This window comes from Lates calcarifer, linkage group LG5 (genome assembly GCF_001640805.2).
Source record: "Lates calcarifer isolate ASB-BC8 linkage group LG5, TLL_Latcal_v3, whole genome shotgun sequence".
NCBI classification, from domain to species: domain Eukaryota; kingdom Metazoa; phylum Chordata; class Actinopteri; family Centropomidae; genus Lates; species Lates calcarifer.
The window spans coordinates 8,084,633-8,103,838 of NC_066837.1; the positions used below are offsets into that span (position 1 = coordinate 8,084,633).

Here is a 19,206-nt window from a genome sequence, read left to right on the forward strand (position 1 = left end):
ACGCTTTTAGTTGTGGTGGTCTATCGATAGAGAATCAAACTAATGTTAACCAGCGGGTTAGCTGATGCAGATCGGGGTTACTGCGTGTTGCCATGGCGATTGTGGGACAGAACTAGGTCAGTTGGTATGCTACTAAACTTCACCAGGCAAGAACCAGGCTATGTACACTCACATTTCAACGTTTGTTTAAGCTAACTGCGGGTTTCCAACCGGTACTTTCTGCTCGTTAAGCTAACGCTAGCAGGTGACTGTCCCTGCGGGGAGTAGTGACAGAGACCTCGCGCTAAACCGCTGCGTGGTGGAGGGAATGTCTCATTGTTTTTCCCCGGGAATCTGAGCGGGCCACACAAACACAAAAACCCAACTGCAGCCAGGGTCTACGGACAGGTCACAGAAACTACCCGGTAACGTTACTCCATCGCCGTAAATGACTGATATTTTTTCAAGTTGTATGTTAATTGGAGACTTAACGTTAGCCAAAGTTAACTGCTGTTGGTAGGAAATGACGCATTTGATACTGTTAGCTATAACAAGTAATCCACACTGGGCTCTTATAACATATCTGCATTAGTTACGTTAGCGGTAACGGTAGTATTTTGCGTTTTGTAACGTATAGTGGGCAATACGTCGTTAATAATGACTAATTGCTATTAGCTGACCGACTCATTTCATCAGGTTAGCTTCACTGGATGTCAAGTTTGCTGTTTTCAGGTACCAACGCTGGGTTAACGTTAGAGTAAGGGTAACAGGTATGAACGTTACGTGAGAATATTTGCCTGAATTGCTTTTAAGTAAGTTGGTATTACCCTCTTCTTGTTCTGTGGTCCTGTATGATGACAAATATGTGGATTCCAACAAGCTGTAAACAAAAATGCAAAATGTCCCCTTTGTTTAATGTTTGTAATGTAAACGTATAGAACTTGCTTGTTGTTATGTGGCTTCTGTGCGGTGACCAGGCATTTTGTTGTGAATTCCAGCAAGCTGTAAGTGGGTGACATGGCAACTGGGGGCACTCCTTTTGATGACAGTTCAGAAGAGCTGCACAACTGGACTGTAACCAATGGTAGTCTGGAAGATAGACTCAACAACATGGTAAGGGCTGGTCAGAACCTGATAGAAACTATAAACAGTTTCATTTTCACATGATGATACACTGGAGAGACTCCTCTACACTTTCTTCTTTTATTATATGTAAAATGTATCTCACTGTCTTGTGACACATCATGGCTTACTGAGGCCACATGAACAGGATACAGATTATGTATTTGTCCCTATAACAGTAAAAGTACACAAGAGTAAACAGTAAAAATACAGATTTTTCTCTGTTTATTAGGACTGGGGTGTACAGCAGAAGAAAGCCAACCGATCTTCAGAGAAGAACAAGAAGAAGCTGTCAGCTGTGGTGGTGGAAAGCCGACTGACTAATGATATTTCGCCAGAGTCCACCCCTGGGGCCGGTCGCAGAAGAGCACGCACTCCTCATTCCTTTCCACACATCAAATACACCACCCAGATGTCTGTCCCAGACCAAGCTGAGCTAGACAAACTGCGTCAGAGGATCAATTTCACAGACCTAGATGAGGTAAAAAGCTGCTGTAACTCTTTAGAAATGTTTTTTTGCTCACTGTTGTCAATATGCTGTTAATTTGCATCCCAGGAATGCAAAGGTAGAATTTTTGACATACAGTGGCTCGAGTGACTTACTGGTCTTACTGGAATTACATTTAAGTCTGACAGACAAGCTGTTGATTTCTGAAATTCCAATAAACTGCCATGGTTCTCTAGCTGCCAGCAGAGGAAGTGATAACAGAATATTTTTCGTAGTTAAGTATGAGTTGTTTGGCTGACCTTGTTCTGTCGCAGCACTAAGGGTGGCAGAATAGCAGAGCAGTGCATGAAAATGGGGTAGAAAATATAAACTTTGACTGGAGACAGCAAAACAGCAGAGTGAAAATATGTAAATATTTGTACGGCTCTTCCCTGGTGGACGTAGCTGGAGTCAGACAGGATTTTTTTCCACTGCATTGTCTTTGTGTCATTGTTTTACTGGGCTAATCAATCGTGTGTACATGCTTGTAGCACAGTCATACGTAACAGTTTATTTTGCATTATACAGTGTGTTCTGGACAGAAAAGTTAAACATTGTTTGTTAACAATGAAAATTCCACCTATTTCATGTTGGTTCAAAAATCTATTCAATCAATTTAACAAACTGCAGAGGGCTGGCACAGAAAAATAGACACTGCTGAGTTCTCAGAAGAAAATGCCCAGAATCTTGAGTGGTGATTTTTCTGACTTGTATCTTCTTTTCTTACTCAGAGGAGCATCGGCAGTGACTCCCAGGGGCGTGTCACAGCTGCCAACAACCAGCGCCAGTTAGCTGGAGAGAACAAGAAACCCTACAACTTCCTACCTCTGCATGTAAACACTAACAAAAGCAAGGAACTGCTCCCTCCCTCCTCCTCAGCCCCAGCCACCCCAGCTATCACCAAGGAAACCAAGAAGCAGAGCCCAGGACTCAGGGATACATTAACCCCTGTGGTTCCTACCAAGGAAACTGCAAGGCTCAGTCACAGTGGTGCTGAGAGAGGGCCCTTGGTGCATAGAGAATATGGGAGAGGAGAGACAAGAATAGACAGTAGCCAGGTAATATTTGGTGTTGTTGTAACTCAAGTTTAGTCTTGATGTCTTTTAGTCAGAGAATTGAATGGAACAATGTTTGTCTCAGTAATACACAAAACTTGGTGCCAATCCATCAAACAGACACTGAGATATTTTACCGAATAAAGAACAACTTTGACCTGCTGATGGTGTTAGAGGAGAACTCAGAGGCTTGCCAAAGTAATTTGAATTTATCCTCAAGGCAATTTGAATATCTGAAGCAACTTTTATGGCATTTCTTCAAGTAGTTGTCCAGATATTTCACTCTGAGTTACAAATCCCAACCTGATGTTGGCGTGAAAGAAAAAGTTGGAGTTGTTTGAATGTACTGAACTAGAACCAAAGGCACCAACTTGAACATGTTTTGAGTAGAGCCTGAAAGCTAAGTTATACAGATTTGATAAACTTTGTTTTTGAGAAAAGTCAGTTTTACTGCCTTTACAAGTTAAAAGTTCCAGTCCTTACAGTCTATCTCTTTAATAATATCTTTGGGAAGGCATGTAAAAGTGCAATAACATGGGCAGACACCTCCACAAAAAAACAGAAAACACTGCCATGAATCTGCACCTCCATTAAGTGTGTAAGCATGAGTAAGCAGCTGGCAAGATGAGGTTTAAGGAGAGTACCATTGGAGAGCAAATGAATAGCAACTATAGATAGACTGCATTTATATAGTCAAATGTTAGAGAAGTTAGGTGTAAGATAGCTAAATGCTTTTATGTTGCATTGGTCACATAACATAGCTTATGAGGCTGATATTAGCTATACAAAAGCTATAACACTTATAATACTAACTGTCTCTTCTGTGCTCACACCAGTTTCTGAAAAAAGATCAACTAAACCTAATGCATAGAAAATGGTGGTTAGTTCAGGGGGCCTAGAGAAGTGTAGTATTCCCAGCAGTGGGTTAGCATGACTGTTAGAGAGGGTTGAGGTACAAAACTTAGTTGACATTGACTTGGAACACTGATGAACCCCTTTTGATAATATAAGTGAGTCCCTTTTCACATGTACATTGTTTCTGTATCACTGCACTCACACTACTACTGTGAAACCAGAACTAGGATAAAAGTGAGGGAGAGCTAGTGCAGCTGAAACTAGGCTGTATTTAGGGCAATTTATAAATATGCCACCCTTGGTGCCCAGTGAGTTTTGTGCCCAACCCCCTTTTCTGCCCTTGTTCAGCCCAGTCTGAGCTGTCGCTACAGATGCTCGCTCACCTTTCCTGACGTCTTTTCTCTGTCCCCCTTCATTTACTCCTCTGAAACCCACACCCATATACCACCCTCCTCTCTTTGTACGGTCTCAGGTGGTGAGCAAACTGATACAGATCCGGGAGTACATCAGTAAGGCCAGCTCCATGCGGGATGACCTGGTGGAGAAGAATGATGTGCCGGCCAACGTGGAGCGCCTTTCTCATCTCATCGACCATCTCAAGGAGCAGGAGAAGTCCTATTTACGGTTCCTGCAGAAAATGCTCGTAAGTGTATCAACTATTTCTCTAGCTTTTCTTATCTTTTATAGAATCTGCTTTTGTTTTTTTCCCATGCTATCAGGCAAAGCTATATCATTTTTGTAAATGTGTTGTGTCATGTGCAAAGGATGTTTCTCAGCTAATTCATAGCTAATTCAAGTGGAACCTGTTTTTGTTGGTATCTTGGCAGCCTGCCAATGCATATATTTTTAATGGCTGTCTTTCTCTTTGGCCTGAAACACTTCAACAGAGGAGTCATGTTTCATGTAATGACGAAACTGGGACATGACGTGCTACAGTTCTTCTCTGTGGCATAGTTTTTTACATCGTTGTACCTTTAGTTAAGCATTTCTCTTAAATATATTTAGAGTAGTATTAGCAAGAAATATACATTGTTATTCATCATACTTAAATTACTGGAGGTTTTTGGTCTCTATTCCCACAAATTTCAGCATCAGCTGAGGCATGTAGGGCTTTCCATCTATATCTTAAATCAATTTCAGTTACTAACTTGTTGCCTTTAATAATGGAAAACAGTTGATGGACAAATGTTTTTTGTGATATACTTTCCTGTTTGGCTGTCTTTGAGTCAGTGACTGTTCTTGCTACTATTTCTATAGGCACGTGAGAATGAAGAGGATGATGTGGGGACCCTGGACTCTGCAGTGGGCTCAGGGTCACTGGCAGAGAGCACTTCTCTTAACATTGAGGTTCGCTCTTCAGATGCCTCAAATGCAACGGTGAGTGTATTTGTTGTGGACTCTCTACCCATGTTAATACTTTCTGTCTCTGCATTGTCTGTTGCCGGTATTACTGGTATCAGATGACTCAATGTTGTCTTTAAATTCTGACACGAGGAAATAGAACCCAAGCAATAAGCCCCTCCTTTGCCTTTATCAATGTTTGTTATTCTTATTTTCCATGTTAGTACCGGCCTTCTATCATTTCTCCTGAGTAGCAGTGCAGTATTACTGTTGTGGGTTGTGGTAGACTGTATTCGTAATGGTGTGTGGGTGTAAATTTTGTAGGGTGGGAGGCCAGAAGTTGTGCGTGCTGACCAGAAGGAAGAGTTGGAGAATCTTCGTAAGCAGCACGAGCTGCTGAAGAAGATGCTGGAGCAGCAGGAGCAGCTCAGGGCCCTGCAGGGCCGACAGGAAGCTCTAATGGCAATGCAGCACAGTGCAGAACAGGCACTTGCTGTGATTGAAGACACTGGTGAGATGTACACTAACATAGTCACAGATATGGTACAGACTAATTGTTGTGTGTGGTGTTAAAGAAGATCATTAATACCACTGTATAAAAAAAGTAGATCTTTTTCTTGCAGGTGATGATGCATCAGTGACTTACAACTTATTCCAACTTGGTTGGAATCCTTTTAAAGAACATTTAATTGGCAGAATTTTTTATATTATGGTTGGCATATTTGTGTATCAGTAGTTTCTGGTAAATATGGTAACACCTAACCTATCTACCACTTTAAATTATATTTCATGATTAACGTTAATATATATTTTTATTGCTTTTGACATTTGTTGTTGTCCTCAGTTGTCACAGAAACCACTGGGAGTGTTTCAGGTCTCAGCATCACATCAGAACTGAATGATGAGTTAAATGATTTGATCCAGCGGTTCCACAACCAGCTACATGACTCTCAGGTAAAGTAGACACTGCAACTGGGCTGCCATATTCTCCACAAATGATTGCATTATGTCTAAAAATGTTTCATACACTCAATGTTCTACTGACTTATGTACTGACGTCTTAAAAATATTTATTAATAATTACTGAAGCATTATCACATTTCAGTGTTAGTATGTGAAGATATTCATTTTGTACAATTTGATGAAGAGACTACAGTGTAGTGAGCAGTGTTGGCATGAACAGCCATAGTTTGCCTTCCCTTAGACAAGCCATGTCAACTTTTTAAAAGCTTTATTTGATCAAGAAGTGTATTTTAACTGTTTAGTTTTATAAAGAAGTTCAAGTCTTTTATCATCTATATCCTGTAGACTAAAGCAGTGCCAGACAACCGTCGTCAGGCAGAGAGTCTCTCTCTCTCCAGAGAGGTGTGCTGGTCTAGAGCTCCCCAGGCTGTTGGTCCACCTCAACACAGGCCTCTCCTCCACTCTGCTTCTGGCCCACACACCGGGCTAGACACTGGAGCAACATCTGCCAGTGCCAAACTCACTAAGCTCCAAGAACTCCAAGACAAAAAGCAAACCATGGATAAGATTCTCCAGGAGCTGCATTCACTCAGAGACCAGACTCTCAATAATAACTCATGTAAAAGTATTTCCAAAGCTTTTTCTGTGATAACTCTGTTGCAACTCTCACTGTAAATTGTTGATGAACTGCATGTGGTTCCCTTCAGGTCGTGGCTTGTCAACACAGTGCAGTTTGAGCATGGGAGGATCTTCAGATTGTCCATCTGCTCTCTGCTCTAATGGAGCCTCAGCTTCCACTTCCTTTCATCCTTCACTCGCACAACACCAGGACAGCTCAAATTCCACAGACAAGCTCAGGTACACACAACAACACACAGAGCTTCAGGCGGTTGAATAGTGAGGCCAGATATCAGCAGCAGGGTGTTGTAGAGTGGCAGTAGTGTAACACAGGGTGGTGCAGTATAACATTGCAGCCGCAAAACCAATACATGTCCTCTGGTACAGTCAACCTGCACTCTTTTTTATAAGGGTGCTTTTCTGTAGATGACTTTGTACTTTGATCTTTAGTAGTGGGAAAAATTGGGTGTGTCACACAACTTTTTAAATTGTGAGCCTAACATATATTCATTTCATTTTCATATATTTGTTGTTCTTCTCTGCTTCCTACAGGAAGCTAAAGGAAGTCCACAAGCGTTTGAATGAGCTGCGGGAATTAGTTCAGTACTATGAGCAAACTTCTGATATGATGGTGGATGCAGTCAATGAGAATGTGAAAGAGGATGATGATGACGAAGAAGAGGAGGAGGAAGATGAGACTGAGGATGGTTCTATGTTTGAGGCCATGTTTGACTCTGAGCAGGAGAACCGCCAGCCTGTAACTAACATCAGGTGGGTATCTGAATAAGCAAATTAGTAGTTAAATGAAGAAAACGACAGTTTTTTTTTTCTGATTAGACTTTTATCAGAAGGATAAACATTATAAACAGATTCAACAGCTGGTGTTAAAATGGCTAAATTATACAGAAACACTGCCAGTCAGAGGGGAGAAAAGGAAAGTTTTGTTGTCATTGCCAACAAACTCAAATTACAATATGGTAGCGTATAGCATTTGGTAATGGTGTGTGTAATTCTACTGCTGGCATGTATCCATAACAAACTCTGCACATTTTCTGCTTAGAAACCCACAGCGCAGTGGGAACTGGACAGACTTGAATAGCCTGACCAACGGACGCAGTGTCAGGAGTAGTGGCACCAACAACCGGGATGGCAGACTCAACACTGAATGCGAGATCAACAACCGGTCAGCAGCCAACCTGCGCAGCCTCAACATCCCCTCAGCCATAGGTACTCTCATGCACACATTTAGACAGACCACTGTTATATAATTTATATACCCCAAATTTTAAAATGCGATTGCTGGCCTTAAGATAGTAATCTTTCCACGTTTATGTGAAAGTATTAGAGATTTTCAATGTGACCTCAGATTGTTAATGCCAAGTTTAAAGAGGGCAACAAACACATTTTGAAATTACAAAACTTTACAGATTGTAAATTATATTTCAGTAACTTTGCTCCTATTTAGAGTGCCAGTACAACAGGGACACGCCCTATAATCAAGTGAAGGATGGGGATGAAGATGAGGACTGTCTTGATAATGATGCAGGGGCACAGGCCGCAGCTCCAGACAGTGAGGCCTCAGGGTCCAGTCAGAGGAGCAGCTTGGGGAATGATGGAGGCTTTTCCCAGAAGGTACATCGACAGACAGCGAAGCAGAAACTGCGGCAGCTGCAGGAACTTGTGGCCATGGTTCAGGTGAGACAGATGACTGAATAATATTTTAAACTCTACAGTGTGGTTGTAGGTGTTCCTGTTTGATAGCATGAAAGGAAAGGTTCAGAAAGCCCCTAGGTACAGGATCTGAAAATTCCTGACTTTGTTGACTCCTGTTGGTGCTATCAAACAGATGTTGGATTCAACATTTTCTCATTAAGCCTGACATTTTGCACAAGATGCAACATGTCTATTTTACTATTCAGAAGCTATTCGTTAAAAGCAGCTCTAGGGTGAATTTTTCTTTTATCAGTTAAGGGGGTCTCTAAGTCTCATATACATGATGATTAACACAGGTTTTCTGGTATGGAATGACCAACACAATTCTTTGCTAAACAGCATTTGAAATGTGTGTTTTTGTTTGTATCTAGAGTGATGACACAGATGTTACAACAGCTAATGAAGATGAAGCTTTACACCAACAGCCAAATAATACCAGAGCAACTACAGCTAGGCCACTTGGGTCTGGATCTAAACAGAATCCCAGAGACCTCACTCTGTCCAGCAAGGCCAGGTACAACATATGAGATCTCAAAAGCCTGTCTGAAATTCTGTTCAAAAACATAATTTTGAGTGTATTTTGTTTATTTCTCGCCTGCCTTTGTGTTTTGTCCTTGATTCATTTGCATTGCAATAAAACTACTCTGGGCACAGGGAGAAGTTGTATGAAGAGAAGCTGCTTCAGCAGAAACAAGAGTTGAAGCAGCTCCATGAAGAGCGCCAGAGACTCATTGAAATCCAAGGCAAGATCCAGGACCTCCAGTGGGCTTGTCCTGACCTCCAGGTATTTTACAAACACAGGTTTCCCATCTTACTCCAATAATATGCCAAGAATCTAAGCTAGGATTTTGGAAGTGGTATCAGTAACTAGAACTGAAATCAGATTTGAATATCATGAGTTCAATCAGCACCTCAGTCTCGGCTTAGGATTTATCGCCATTATATTAGAATGCATTAGTTTTAGCTAGGTGTACCTAATAAACTGGCAACTGAGTGTAAACCTGCTGTTTGTCTTTACAGTGTTGCACATTTGCAATAAGAATATACCATTTTGTCTTTGGCTGTTTCTTTCCTAGTCATCTGTGTCCAGCACAGTGAGTCAGCAGGGTTTGCTCAAGAAAGTCCCAGTTGCAGTTTCCACTCCAGCCACTATACAGACTTCTTCATTATCTGGACCCAAAACCAACTCAGTTGTGCTCAAACCCACTCCTCCAGAAGCAGCTAATTCTTCAGTCACTGATAATGAGGTAAAATCCTCGGCTACCAAATTCAAAGGTTAAAGTGTGATCTACATCTCCAGAACAGTACAGATCTATTGACCGACCCATCTGTTGTGCGTTGCCAGCAGCTTTGGTCGGAAATGCGTCGCCACCAGATCCTGCGGGAAGAACTGCGCCAGCGCAGAAAGCACTTGGAATCCTTAATGGCTGAACATCAGAGGCGTAGTGGTCTCAGTGACTCACCCCGCCGGACTGACGACCAAGATGGCCTTGCATACACCCTCACAACCTGTCAGTAGGGATGAAAGGTAGGAGACCTATGGCATCAAGGGCGTGTCTGATGAATCTCCAAGTTAGAAGTTGTTAGGTTTTAGTACGTCCTTTTATTTTCTACAAATAGCTACATTTTGTACCATTTTGCTGATGTGTCATTAGGACAATGGCTACCTGGGGTTCCACTCCCTGCCACCTTGATGATGATGAGGATGATGATGATGGATGATGAAGAATATCAGTCAGAGATGGGTGCAGAGGAGGAAGAGGAGCAGGAAGAATGTGCAGAGAGTAGCTCTGATGATGACATCCACATCTACTCTTCAAGCAGGAACCAGTGCTCCTACAGTCACAGGAACAACCATGGAAGGTCAGACGAAGTGGAAGCAGAGGAAATTCTGTTACTATTCAGTACTTATATCTATGTGTCTATTAAAATCATGTGCTCACTTTCCTGTCCCTCCAGTAACCTGAAGCCTCCACCAGCCTTCTCAGGTGAGGTTAGTGGGCATCTCCATAATAAGACAAAGGCCAAGCAGCAGCAGCAGCAGTCCAGAAGTTTGAACCAGTCTTCGAACCAGCATGGAGGTACACGACGGCAAGAAAACCTGCGCTGGCCTTCAGAGCTTTCTTTTGCTGAGGGCTCATGTCACTGGCAGGAACAGTTCAGCCAGCTGCAGAGACAGCTGGACTTCAGCACCAGCATGTGTCAGACACTCCTGCAGGACCAGCAGGTTGGTGCACTGAACAAATACATGCACACGCACCAGACAGTGAATGATCTCGATAACTGACACAAGTCTGTATTTTGAGGCTTAATTTGAAGTCAGAGTGGATTTTGGATGCATTTAGATTAACTATCATTTCTGTTGTCTCACCTTTTCCCACAGACTCTGTCATACATGTTGCAAACTCTGCTGACAGGTCAGTACAGCGTGTTACCCAACAACTTGGCATCACCACAGGTCCACCTGGTCATGCACCAGCTCAACCAGTGTTACACCCAGCTGGCTTGGCAGCAAAACAACGTACAAAGGTGAAAGCAGTAACATACATAATTAGTTCACTTTATTTTTTATCAAGTGATACATCTTTTTTTAATTTTCTACATTTTTGTCATGCTTTCCCTCAGACTAAAGCAGGTCCTGAGTGACCTCCTTCGCCAGCAGCAGCAGCAGCAACAACAACAGCAGCAGCCACCGCCGCCGCCTTCCTCTTCAGGAGCAGGTTGGCAGACACAGAAACAGGGCTCATCCCAGGAATCCAACTCTGGTCCCTCAGCCTCTCCTGGTGTCTTCCTCCCCTTTTCCTCTACCCTGCATCCTTCAACCAACAACTTGTCAACAGCTGCCTTATCCCCATTCCCTCCTGGTATTACATGCATATTTATTAGCTCTTGGGCTTAATTTTAACACATTTTTTTCAGACCAGCTAAAGATGTTTTTTGTTATGATGCAATATAGAGTGCCAGAAACCCTCTGAGCGACTCAAAAATCAAAAATATAACCACAAATAGGTAATTCCATTTGAGAAAATCTTGGCAGGACCTCTTTGCAGTACAAGAATATCAGAATGTTCAACAAATTAAACACAAAAAATACGGATATATTTTTTTGTGTGTGTGTGTGTGTGTTTCCCCCGCCATATGCACTGACTAAACAATGTTGCCATTACTGGTATGAGTACTTATTTCTAATTAGTGCATTTGAATTTGAAATCAGCGAAATATATTTTAAAGTGACTCCAGTCATGCAGAAGTGAAAGGCCAAAGGTCATACTGTAATGATTTAATTACCTTTTTGAATAATTAACCTGCTAGCTTAAGCTAATTAAATCCTTTTTTTCCCACTCACTGTGCAGGCTTTAACTTGTATCCACTGTTCCCTGCTGCTATGGGTGAGTTCCCTCAAGGTGCAGCAGATCATGCTGCCTCTGACCACCAGAAGCAGCAATTAGACCCCAACACCTCAATCAAAACAGAGTACATGAGTTTCCCTCCTCCACTGCAGCGCTCTCCTCTTAACACGACAACAGAAAGAGGGTATGTCCATCATTTCTGCCTGAAAAGTCATTTGTATGTATTCATGTAACATTGTTGTTTACACATTTATTTTCCACATGACCCCTTTAGACCGGCTGGCTGGCTTAACTCCTCCTACGCAAACAACACCGTCCAACATCACCCCTCTAAAACACAGCAGCAAGAGTCACCCTCCTCCTCCCCCACATTTGTTAACCGCCACTCCAGACCTCAAGACTTTGACCAGGCATCACAGGAAAGCTTCAGCAGCATGCCCGATCCTGTCGACCCCACCACCATAACAAAGACTTTCAAGGCCGGGCGTAAGGCATCAGCACAAGCCAACCTGGCCTCCCGAAGCAAGACTCCCAGTTCTAAGAGTCGTCGCAGGAGGAACAAAGGCCACAACAAGAACAGTGAAGGTATTAAAATGAAGTTGAATTTCCTCTAATATTTGCTGCAACCAAATTCTCAAAGAATTAATGAGGAAAATCTCACCAGTGGTTTTCTTAATTTTTTTTTCTCTGTGGTCCTCAGGCCATGAGAGTGACAGTGTTAGCAGCACTGCAGACTTTGCCCAGGAGAGGGCAGCCCTGTCTCGTCAGAAGGATCAGAATCAGAGTCTGCTGGACAAGCTGACTCAAGAGAAACTAGACAGCAAGACTAAGCTCGGGAATAAAAGAAATGACATCTCCTCTGGTATGGCTGAAAACTGTTATTAGTGAAAGTTATGCACCCATCCTCACTCCTCTTTTGTCTCTGTGTTTAATTTTTCTTTGTATACATTTAATATCCACATTGGTTTTTATTTTACATTAGAATGTTTATTTAATATGTTTATAACATCTTGTCATTTGATATAATTTTAATTTACTTTTCTTTGCACATTTTTCATGACCACATGTTTAATTTTCAATTCTGGGTTAAATTACTTTGTTGTCACTTTAATTTATCTTACTCACAGCCTATGCTTGGAGAACACCCTTCCTCTCTAACAGAATTGCATGCACAGAAGCACCAGGTAAACTCACAATGCAAATCCAAGCATAATTTGGTTCTTATTTCACCTAAACATCCCATGCATGGATCATTGTTGTGGCTTAACCTATACCCAAGCTTCTAAGTTTCACGGCAGACTATTGTTTTCACTCATGGATGAGATTATTCAAATGCGAATTCATTCATCTTGAACCCGCAGATGCAAGCAGCGACTTCTCTCTGTTCGAAGCACTGAGGGAGACCATTTACTCTGAGGTGGCTACCTTGATATCCCAGAATGAGTCCCGACCTCACTTCCTCATTGAACTCTTCCATGAGTTACAGCTGCTCAACACAGACTACTTACGGCAGAGGGCACTCTATTCCCTCCAAGTAAGTGTAGACACATGTAACTCCTTACTGCTAGTCTGTGTGAAAGCAAGCAAGATATTATGGTTGATTTAACCCCCTGATCTAGCCCCTCAAGAGAATATGGGGAGGGTTATTGACCAGATTCTAGGTCAGAAGAGTTGTTTGGCACAAAATATCTGACAGCTACAGACAAGATTTATATCTCATACTATTTCCATAATTAAGGCTGCCTTGATCATTTTAAGCCTTTGGCTATATTTGAGAGTCTGGACCAAATGTCTCTGCTTTGTGGGGAGACCAGACCTGCAGGAGACAATTAGGGGGGAAAAAGGAGACTTAGTTTTAAGGACAATTGTAGAGTAAAGGCTGGTGGCCTTGAACTGCTGAAACCACACAGATAAAGTGGTGATGAGAAGAGTTGTGGGAATCATGATAATGAGAAGAATCGTAAAAAGAAAATATACTGCTCTCTATTTACGTATTTTGTTTAAATACAAATACGTTCTTATAAATTTTACTGCTAAAAGTATTAGGATTATTGATGAGTTTTGATTTTTTGTTAAAATATAATAATTCAGTAATATTTAATTTGGCTTTGACAATAATATAACATGAATATTTGTGCCAAGAAAGCTTATTTGACATTGAGTGAGATGTAGATGCATAGTAGAGAATCCAAATGCATGTGTGTTGTGAGTGAAATCAAGGTACCACACAGGTGGTTTTGAAAAAAATATCTTATTTTCTAATCATGGAGCTTTGAATATTTCTGAGATAATCCAGAACGTGTCATTATTTGTGTGATGTAATGATTTTGATATCAGAATCACAAATCCAATGAGTTAGATATGAATGCTGTGTTTCCTTGGTAACTTCAGTCCATGGTTACAACAGCCTCTCCCTGTGTTTCTCTCAGGATATAGTGACAAGGCACCTGGCAGAGAAGAGCGCAGCTGAGGACCAGCTGCCCCCTCTTGGTCCCGTGGTGTGGGCCACAGGCTCTCAGTCTGAGCTGACACCAAGTGAGAGTCTGGCTACCAGTGATGCAGTAAGAGACACATTATTGCTTCCCAGCATGGCGTTCTCACACTTTTCCCATCCTATTTATTCTTTTTTCTCATATTTTCTGTTGAAGCTTTTGCCTGTTCTGAGGTTGTTCTCTTAAACCTTTATTGACATCCCCTCGCTATTCTTTTTTTTTTTTTAACTTGCTTCCTCTCCTACATTTCAATACATCTTTGATTAGTTTCTCTCTCAGTCTTGTCTCCTTTCATCCTCTCTTGCCTCGTCTCTTGTCATCTCTCCATGTCTCTCTTTATTCTCTGATTTTAATTTTCCCTTGCCCCATCTTCATTGTCTTTGAATTTAACTTGACAGCAAGGCTTCAGAAGTCTGTCTGTAAAAAAAAAATGACCCTCATCTCTCCATGTCTCATTTTCAGATCAGACATGTGTTCTTTGTTCTGGGCCAAGGTCCCCAGAGTTTTGCTAATTGGAAGCCAGGCCTTTTGTCTGTCTAAATAATGCCTTTGTTCAAGAATGATGGATGAAATGTCTAATTTTCCTTGTTAGGAGAATACCAAGAGAAGCTTCTTTATAGCATATGTTTATAGTTTATAGTATATGTAAATTGTATATGCTCAAAATTTCTGTTGCCACTGTGAATTCTTTAGGGGGTTTTAAGTTTTTTTTTTATTATTATAAAAAGTGGACCTGTGATGAATCATTCATTCTCTAACAATTAAGACAATCTGGGCAAATGTCAGATGGATGGTGTGTGTGTGTGTGTGTGTGTGTGGTGTGGTGTGTGTGTGTGTGTGTGTGTGTGTGCACACGCCTTAAAACAGAATGCTCATCTTTTTCAGGAGGTGGTGGAGAAGAACTTGAGGCTCACACAGGACACAATGAAGAAGAGGGATGATGCAGAATCTGCGGACAATGACAGCACCATGTCAACATCCTCCAATCTGGAACCATTTGCTAATGATGACCTGGGTATAGTTTTGCATGTATTAAGCTTTTGATATTGGAAAGCAAGGGGTTAAACCTTTGAAAACGGTATACCTATCTTTTTCCACATCCCGGTATTCAACTGAATTGCTTCGCTTATTGCCTTCAACTATAGCAAACTGAGGTACCCCTTCTGAGTTTCTTGTCTTGGTAAACCAACCAGTTTACACCTCAGGATCAACACTACATGGCCAAATTAAACAATATCACCTTTCAGAAAAGGACTGTATGGCAGCAGGAAAATGGACTCCCTGATTTGGGGAACTTGTGAGGCCTTGCATACTTGATCCTCTAGTCTAAACCTGGTCGGATGGTGGATGGATTATTATCCATTACTGTCTTCTCTTTTCTCTTTCTGCATTGATTTTTGAAATTTTCACATCCCATTCCTGTTTCTCCTTGCTCTCATTTCTTTGCTGCTCTGATAGGCAACACGGTGATTCATTTAGACAAAGCTCTGGCCAGGATTAGGGAGTATGAGCGCATGAAGCTTAAAGCTGAATTTAACCCCTGCAACGCCAGCGCTGCAGGTGCAGGTGGCTCTGAAGTCTCACATGCTGAACATCCCTCTGCTAACCCTGCTGAACCAGTGGAAGGTACCCAATCTCATAACCCTGCCTGACTGCAACACGTGCAAAAAGAACTGTAGCAGCACATCCATTGCCTTTCACTGTGCTGTGTATTTTAGCTGAATTTCTGAATAAAATAACAATGTTATTGTGTGTGAGCAGGAGGTGCATCCGGTGATGTGCGCTGTCCTCAGATCGACACGCAGCAGTTGGATCGCCAGATCAAAGCCATCATGACAGAAGTCATTCCTTTTCTTAAGGTAGAATAACCAACACAGTGAGCTACAGGAGGTTGTAGCTTTGTGCCAGGAGAGAGTACTAGAAACTGAAATATGAAAATATGAATTTGTGGTTTTAAAATTTTGATAGCTGATAATTTATTGTAGGGGATTTATTCAAAAAGATTTAAATGCTTTCTTTAATTAGGAGAACATGGACGAGGTGTGTTCCCTCCAGCTGTTAACAACTGTGCGCCGCATGGTCCTTACTCTCACCCAACAAAATGATGAAAGCAAGGAGTTTGTCCGCTTTTTCCACAGACAGCTGGGAGGCATCCTGCAGGTACAACCAGTATCCGATTCCTCAAAAAGTGGCGATTACGTGTTTATGCAGGTCAAAGAAAGAACAGTCTTCCTTACATTTCACTCTTTGTTTCTTGCACCAGGATTCTCTCAATAAATTTGTTGGTCGTACTCTGAAGGACTGCGGAGAGGACCTGTTGGTGGAGATCTCAGAGATCCTCTTCAATGAACTGGCCTTCTTTAAGCTTATGCAGGATTTGGACAACAGCAGCAGCATCGCTTTGGCAGCCAAACATAAAAATAAGAAAAGGGATGAGCAATCCAGTAAAGCAAAGCACAGTCTCAAGGTTAGTGGTTTTATCTTGTTTCCACTTTGTATTTTTGATAATGATTTTGAACACTCTACATAGATTTTTTTTTTTTTTTTAGAATGAAACCAATTTGACTCTTGGTGTTGTGTTAATTTATTCCTCCCATTAGGAAAACACTAAAGATGGTGGTGATAAATCAGTTTCTCCAGCCTACTCAGATGAGGATAAGGTCAGTCATGTAATACTGATAATGAAATTGCCAATACTACTCAGTACATCAGTAATCTGTGTTCCAATTATGTCTCTCTTTTTTCTTCCAGGACCAAGATGAAGCAGAACAGGAAGGAGATTCTACGCTCAAGGAGCTTTACCTGCAGACAGAGGTGAAGAACAACAGGAGCAGTGAAGCTTCAGAGGTTGAAGAGGAAGATGAGGATGAAGGGGTTGGACAGGGGATTCCTCTGTCAATCAGTAAGTGAAGGTTTTTTAACTAATTTTATTTTTAAAAGAGCCCCTTTGTATTAGTTAGTGAAGAAACAGCCCCCCCCAAAAATGAGGCCAAAATATAGTTGTTGTTTTTTTTTAACAGTTCCCCTCCAATTACTGAAACATCTTGTATTTGAAAATACAGAACTCACATTTCCGTCTAATTCATGTGCTGCTTCTTTTGCAGGTCTTTCCAAAGCAGAGACTCAGGCCCTGACAAACTACGGCAGTGGTGAGGATGAGAACGAGGAGGAGGAAATTGAGGAGTTTGAGGCCGGACCTGTCGATGTCCAAACCTCCTTGCAGGCCTCTGCTGATGGACAGGTGGAGCAGGAGGTCAGAGCCGCAGTCGGTCACAGAAATAGTTTTTCCATAAAACACCATGTCTTTGTCTGACCTGTGCAATTGTATCGTGTTCTAGGGGACAACAGCCAGTGAAACCCAGGAGACAAAAACTGAGCAGAGGAGTTCAGAGAATGATGATGGTGGGAAATTTCTAACATGCAAAATTTGAGACTGGTGATAGAAATCTTGTATTTTCAGACCCCTTGTCAGTCTGAGAACCTTTACAAAAATCTTTGTCTTGCAGAAATCAACAAACCAGTTGAGACTATGAATCCCAAAGCAGATGAACATACTGTAGCGGCTTGCCAGAGTCCTGAGGAGGAGAGTAAAGTCGAGGAAGCTATTGCTTCAGAGGAAAACACTGCAGTCTCTCACAGTCAGGATGTCCCTAAGGAGCCAACCACTACTAGCAGCCCTGACACAGACTCACCTGTCATGATCAATGTAGATGTAAGTCCAAGGGTGAAGATGCTAGTTTAATTAACAGTGTCAGGATATCCATGTTCATCCTGTCATTAGGTTTTAGAAGTTGTTTTACTCTTGTGTGAAGTAAATGTATTAACCTTTTATTGTTGCTGTTCTGAATTGATAGATGTTTTTTATATTATTGTTTCAGGAGGTGGGGTCAGGTAACACTAGTCAGAAGTCTGATGAGGAGGACTTTGTTAAGGTGGATGACTTACCATTGCAGCTCACAGTCATGTGTGAGGTGTGTAACAGCTGACCAATTAAAAATTAATGCGTACCATTTTATTTTAGCTCTTAAAGAAAAAGTCCTTAAATCTAATAAAACTCTGTGTGCTGTAATGTTAGGAGGAGCTTCAGAAGAGAATAGTGGAGGAGCAGCAGAATAACAACCTGTCTGTAGAGATCCTCAATGGAAACACTGAATCACTGACTGGGCTGGTGGGAAATGCACAGGCACTGAAGGAACCAGGTATGGATTACTGTCCTTGTCAGTTAGGATTACAGGTTTGTTTGTGTTGTTGCCAAACACCCTACAAAAGCCAAGCAACTGTCTCTTGTTACCATGTGTACATCCATAAAGGTCTGAGCAGCTATTTTACACGTCCATAAACTAATACTCCCTGATCCTTTTGGAATAAATGATGTTTTGTTTTATCTTTTTCAGACACTGTTGCTGCCCAGAGTGTGTAAAGAATTATTCTGAGGTCTCAAAATCTACTGTTTTTATCAACCCTTTGCTTTCACCCTAAATCTGTTCTGGATTTATGATTGTTGATTCTTAATCTGCTAGTTTAAAAAGGAGCAACGCCTCATAATATTGGACACAAATTACTTGACACACATACACTCACACATACATAGACAACAGATAAAACTAAACCACACACTCAAGACTTAGTTCATTTTATTCCTGAATGTTTAATGTGATTTATTGGTAATCTGGGGTGGGGTTATCTCATGCTGCTGATTTCTGACAGTTAAGCCTCTGTTTGAATCTTTATAGTACTGAAACTCGTGTTCAGATCTGCCTTAGTCTCCTCCTTGGTTCTGGGATCAGTTTGACATGAGTTGTGATTTCTTTTTTTTTTTTTTAATGTTTTATTTGTCTTGGCCTTGCCTTACTGTTGTACAGCTCATCTTTTCTGCACTTGATTCCCAATTATACAGAGATTACAGTAGGATGGAAGTTCAGCTGTAGCCTGGCTGACTTCAGCTAATTGTGTCTCCAGCTTGAACACTATTTCCTTTATATCAGAGCTCAGAGTTCAGACTTAACTTTTATCCCTTCAGACACATCTTTATATGCGGTTTTGTTCTGTTAATAGTTAGTCTCCATTGATTTTCATGTAATTAAAATGTTGACTACAGTCATAAGTTTTAATTAATAAAATGCTGGAACTTTCAAAAATAATGTTGCGCGCCTTTCTTATGCTGCTGCTGCTGATAAATCAAGATCATGTCTTTCTTCTTAGGATGTCTTGTGGCTACTTACCAGTGTGTA

At 41.5% G+C, this 19,206-nt stretch overlaps 1 protein-coding gene across 1 annotated transcript; it reads left to right on the top strand.

Moving 5' to 3' along the window:
* The first annotated feature begins 96 nt into the window (after nucleotides 1-96).
* On the top strand, nucleotides 97-19,116 carry LOC108893068 (pericentriolar material 1 protein-like). The gene is given in 42 exon segments (XM_051070547.1): nucleotides 97-116; nucleotides 978-1,092; nucleotides 1,334-1,582; nucleotides 2,320-2,646; nucleotides 3,971-4,141; nucleotides 4,756-4,875; nucleotides 5,164-5,350; nucleotides 5,684-5,793; nucleotides 6,148-6,421; nucleotides 6,510-6,660; nucleotides 6,973-7,191; nucleotides 7,481-7,647; nucleotides 7,886-8,115; nucleotides 8,505-8,647; nucleotides 8,788-8,917; nucleotides 9,210-9,380; nucleotides 9,479-9,628; nucleotides 9,630-9,661; nucleotides 9,789-9,849; nucleotides 9,851-9,996; nucleotides 10,093-10,360; nucleotides 10,517-10,662; nucleotides 10,759-10,997; nucleotides 11,487-11,667; nucleotides 11,758-12,068; nucleotides 12,184-12,345; nucleotides 12,611-12,667; nucleotides 12,845-13,017; nucleotides 13,913-14,044; nucleotides 14,861-14,990; nucleotides 15,434-15,601; nucleotides 15,737-15,834; nucleotides 16,001-16,135; nucleotides 16,239-16,442; nucleotides 16,576-16,635; nucleotides 16,727-16,877; nucleotides 17,080-17,228; nucleotides 17,314-17,377; nucleotides 17,482-17,687; nucleotides 17,854-17,946; nucleotides 18,051-18,174; nucleotides 18,370-19,116. Coding segments are annotated over 41 exon segments (6,411 nt in total). The 5' UTR covers nucleotides 97-116; nucleotides 978-996; the 3' UTR covers nucleotides 18,396-19,116.
* Nucleotides 19,117-19,206: the final 90 nt, after the last annotated feature.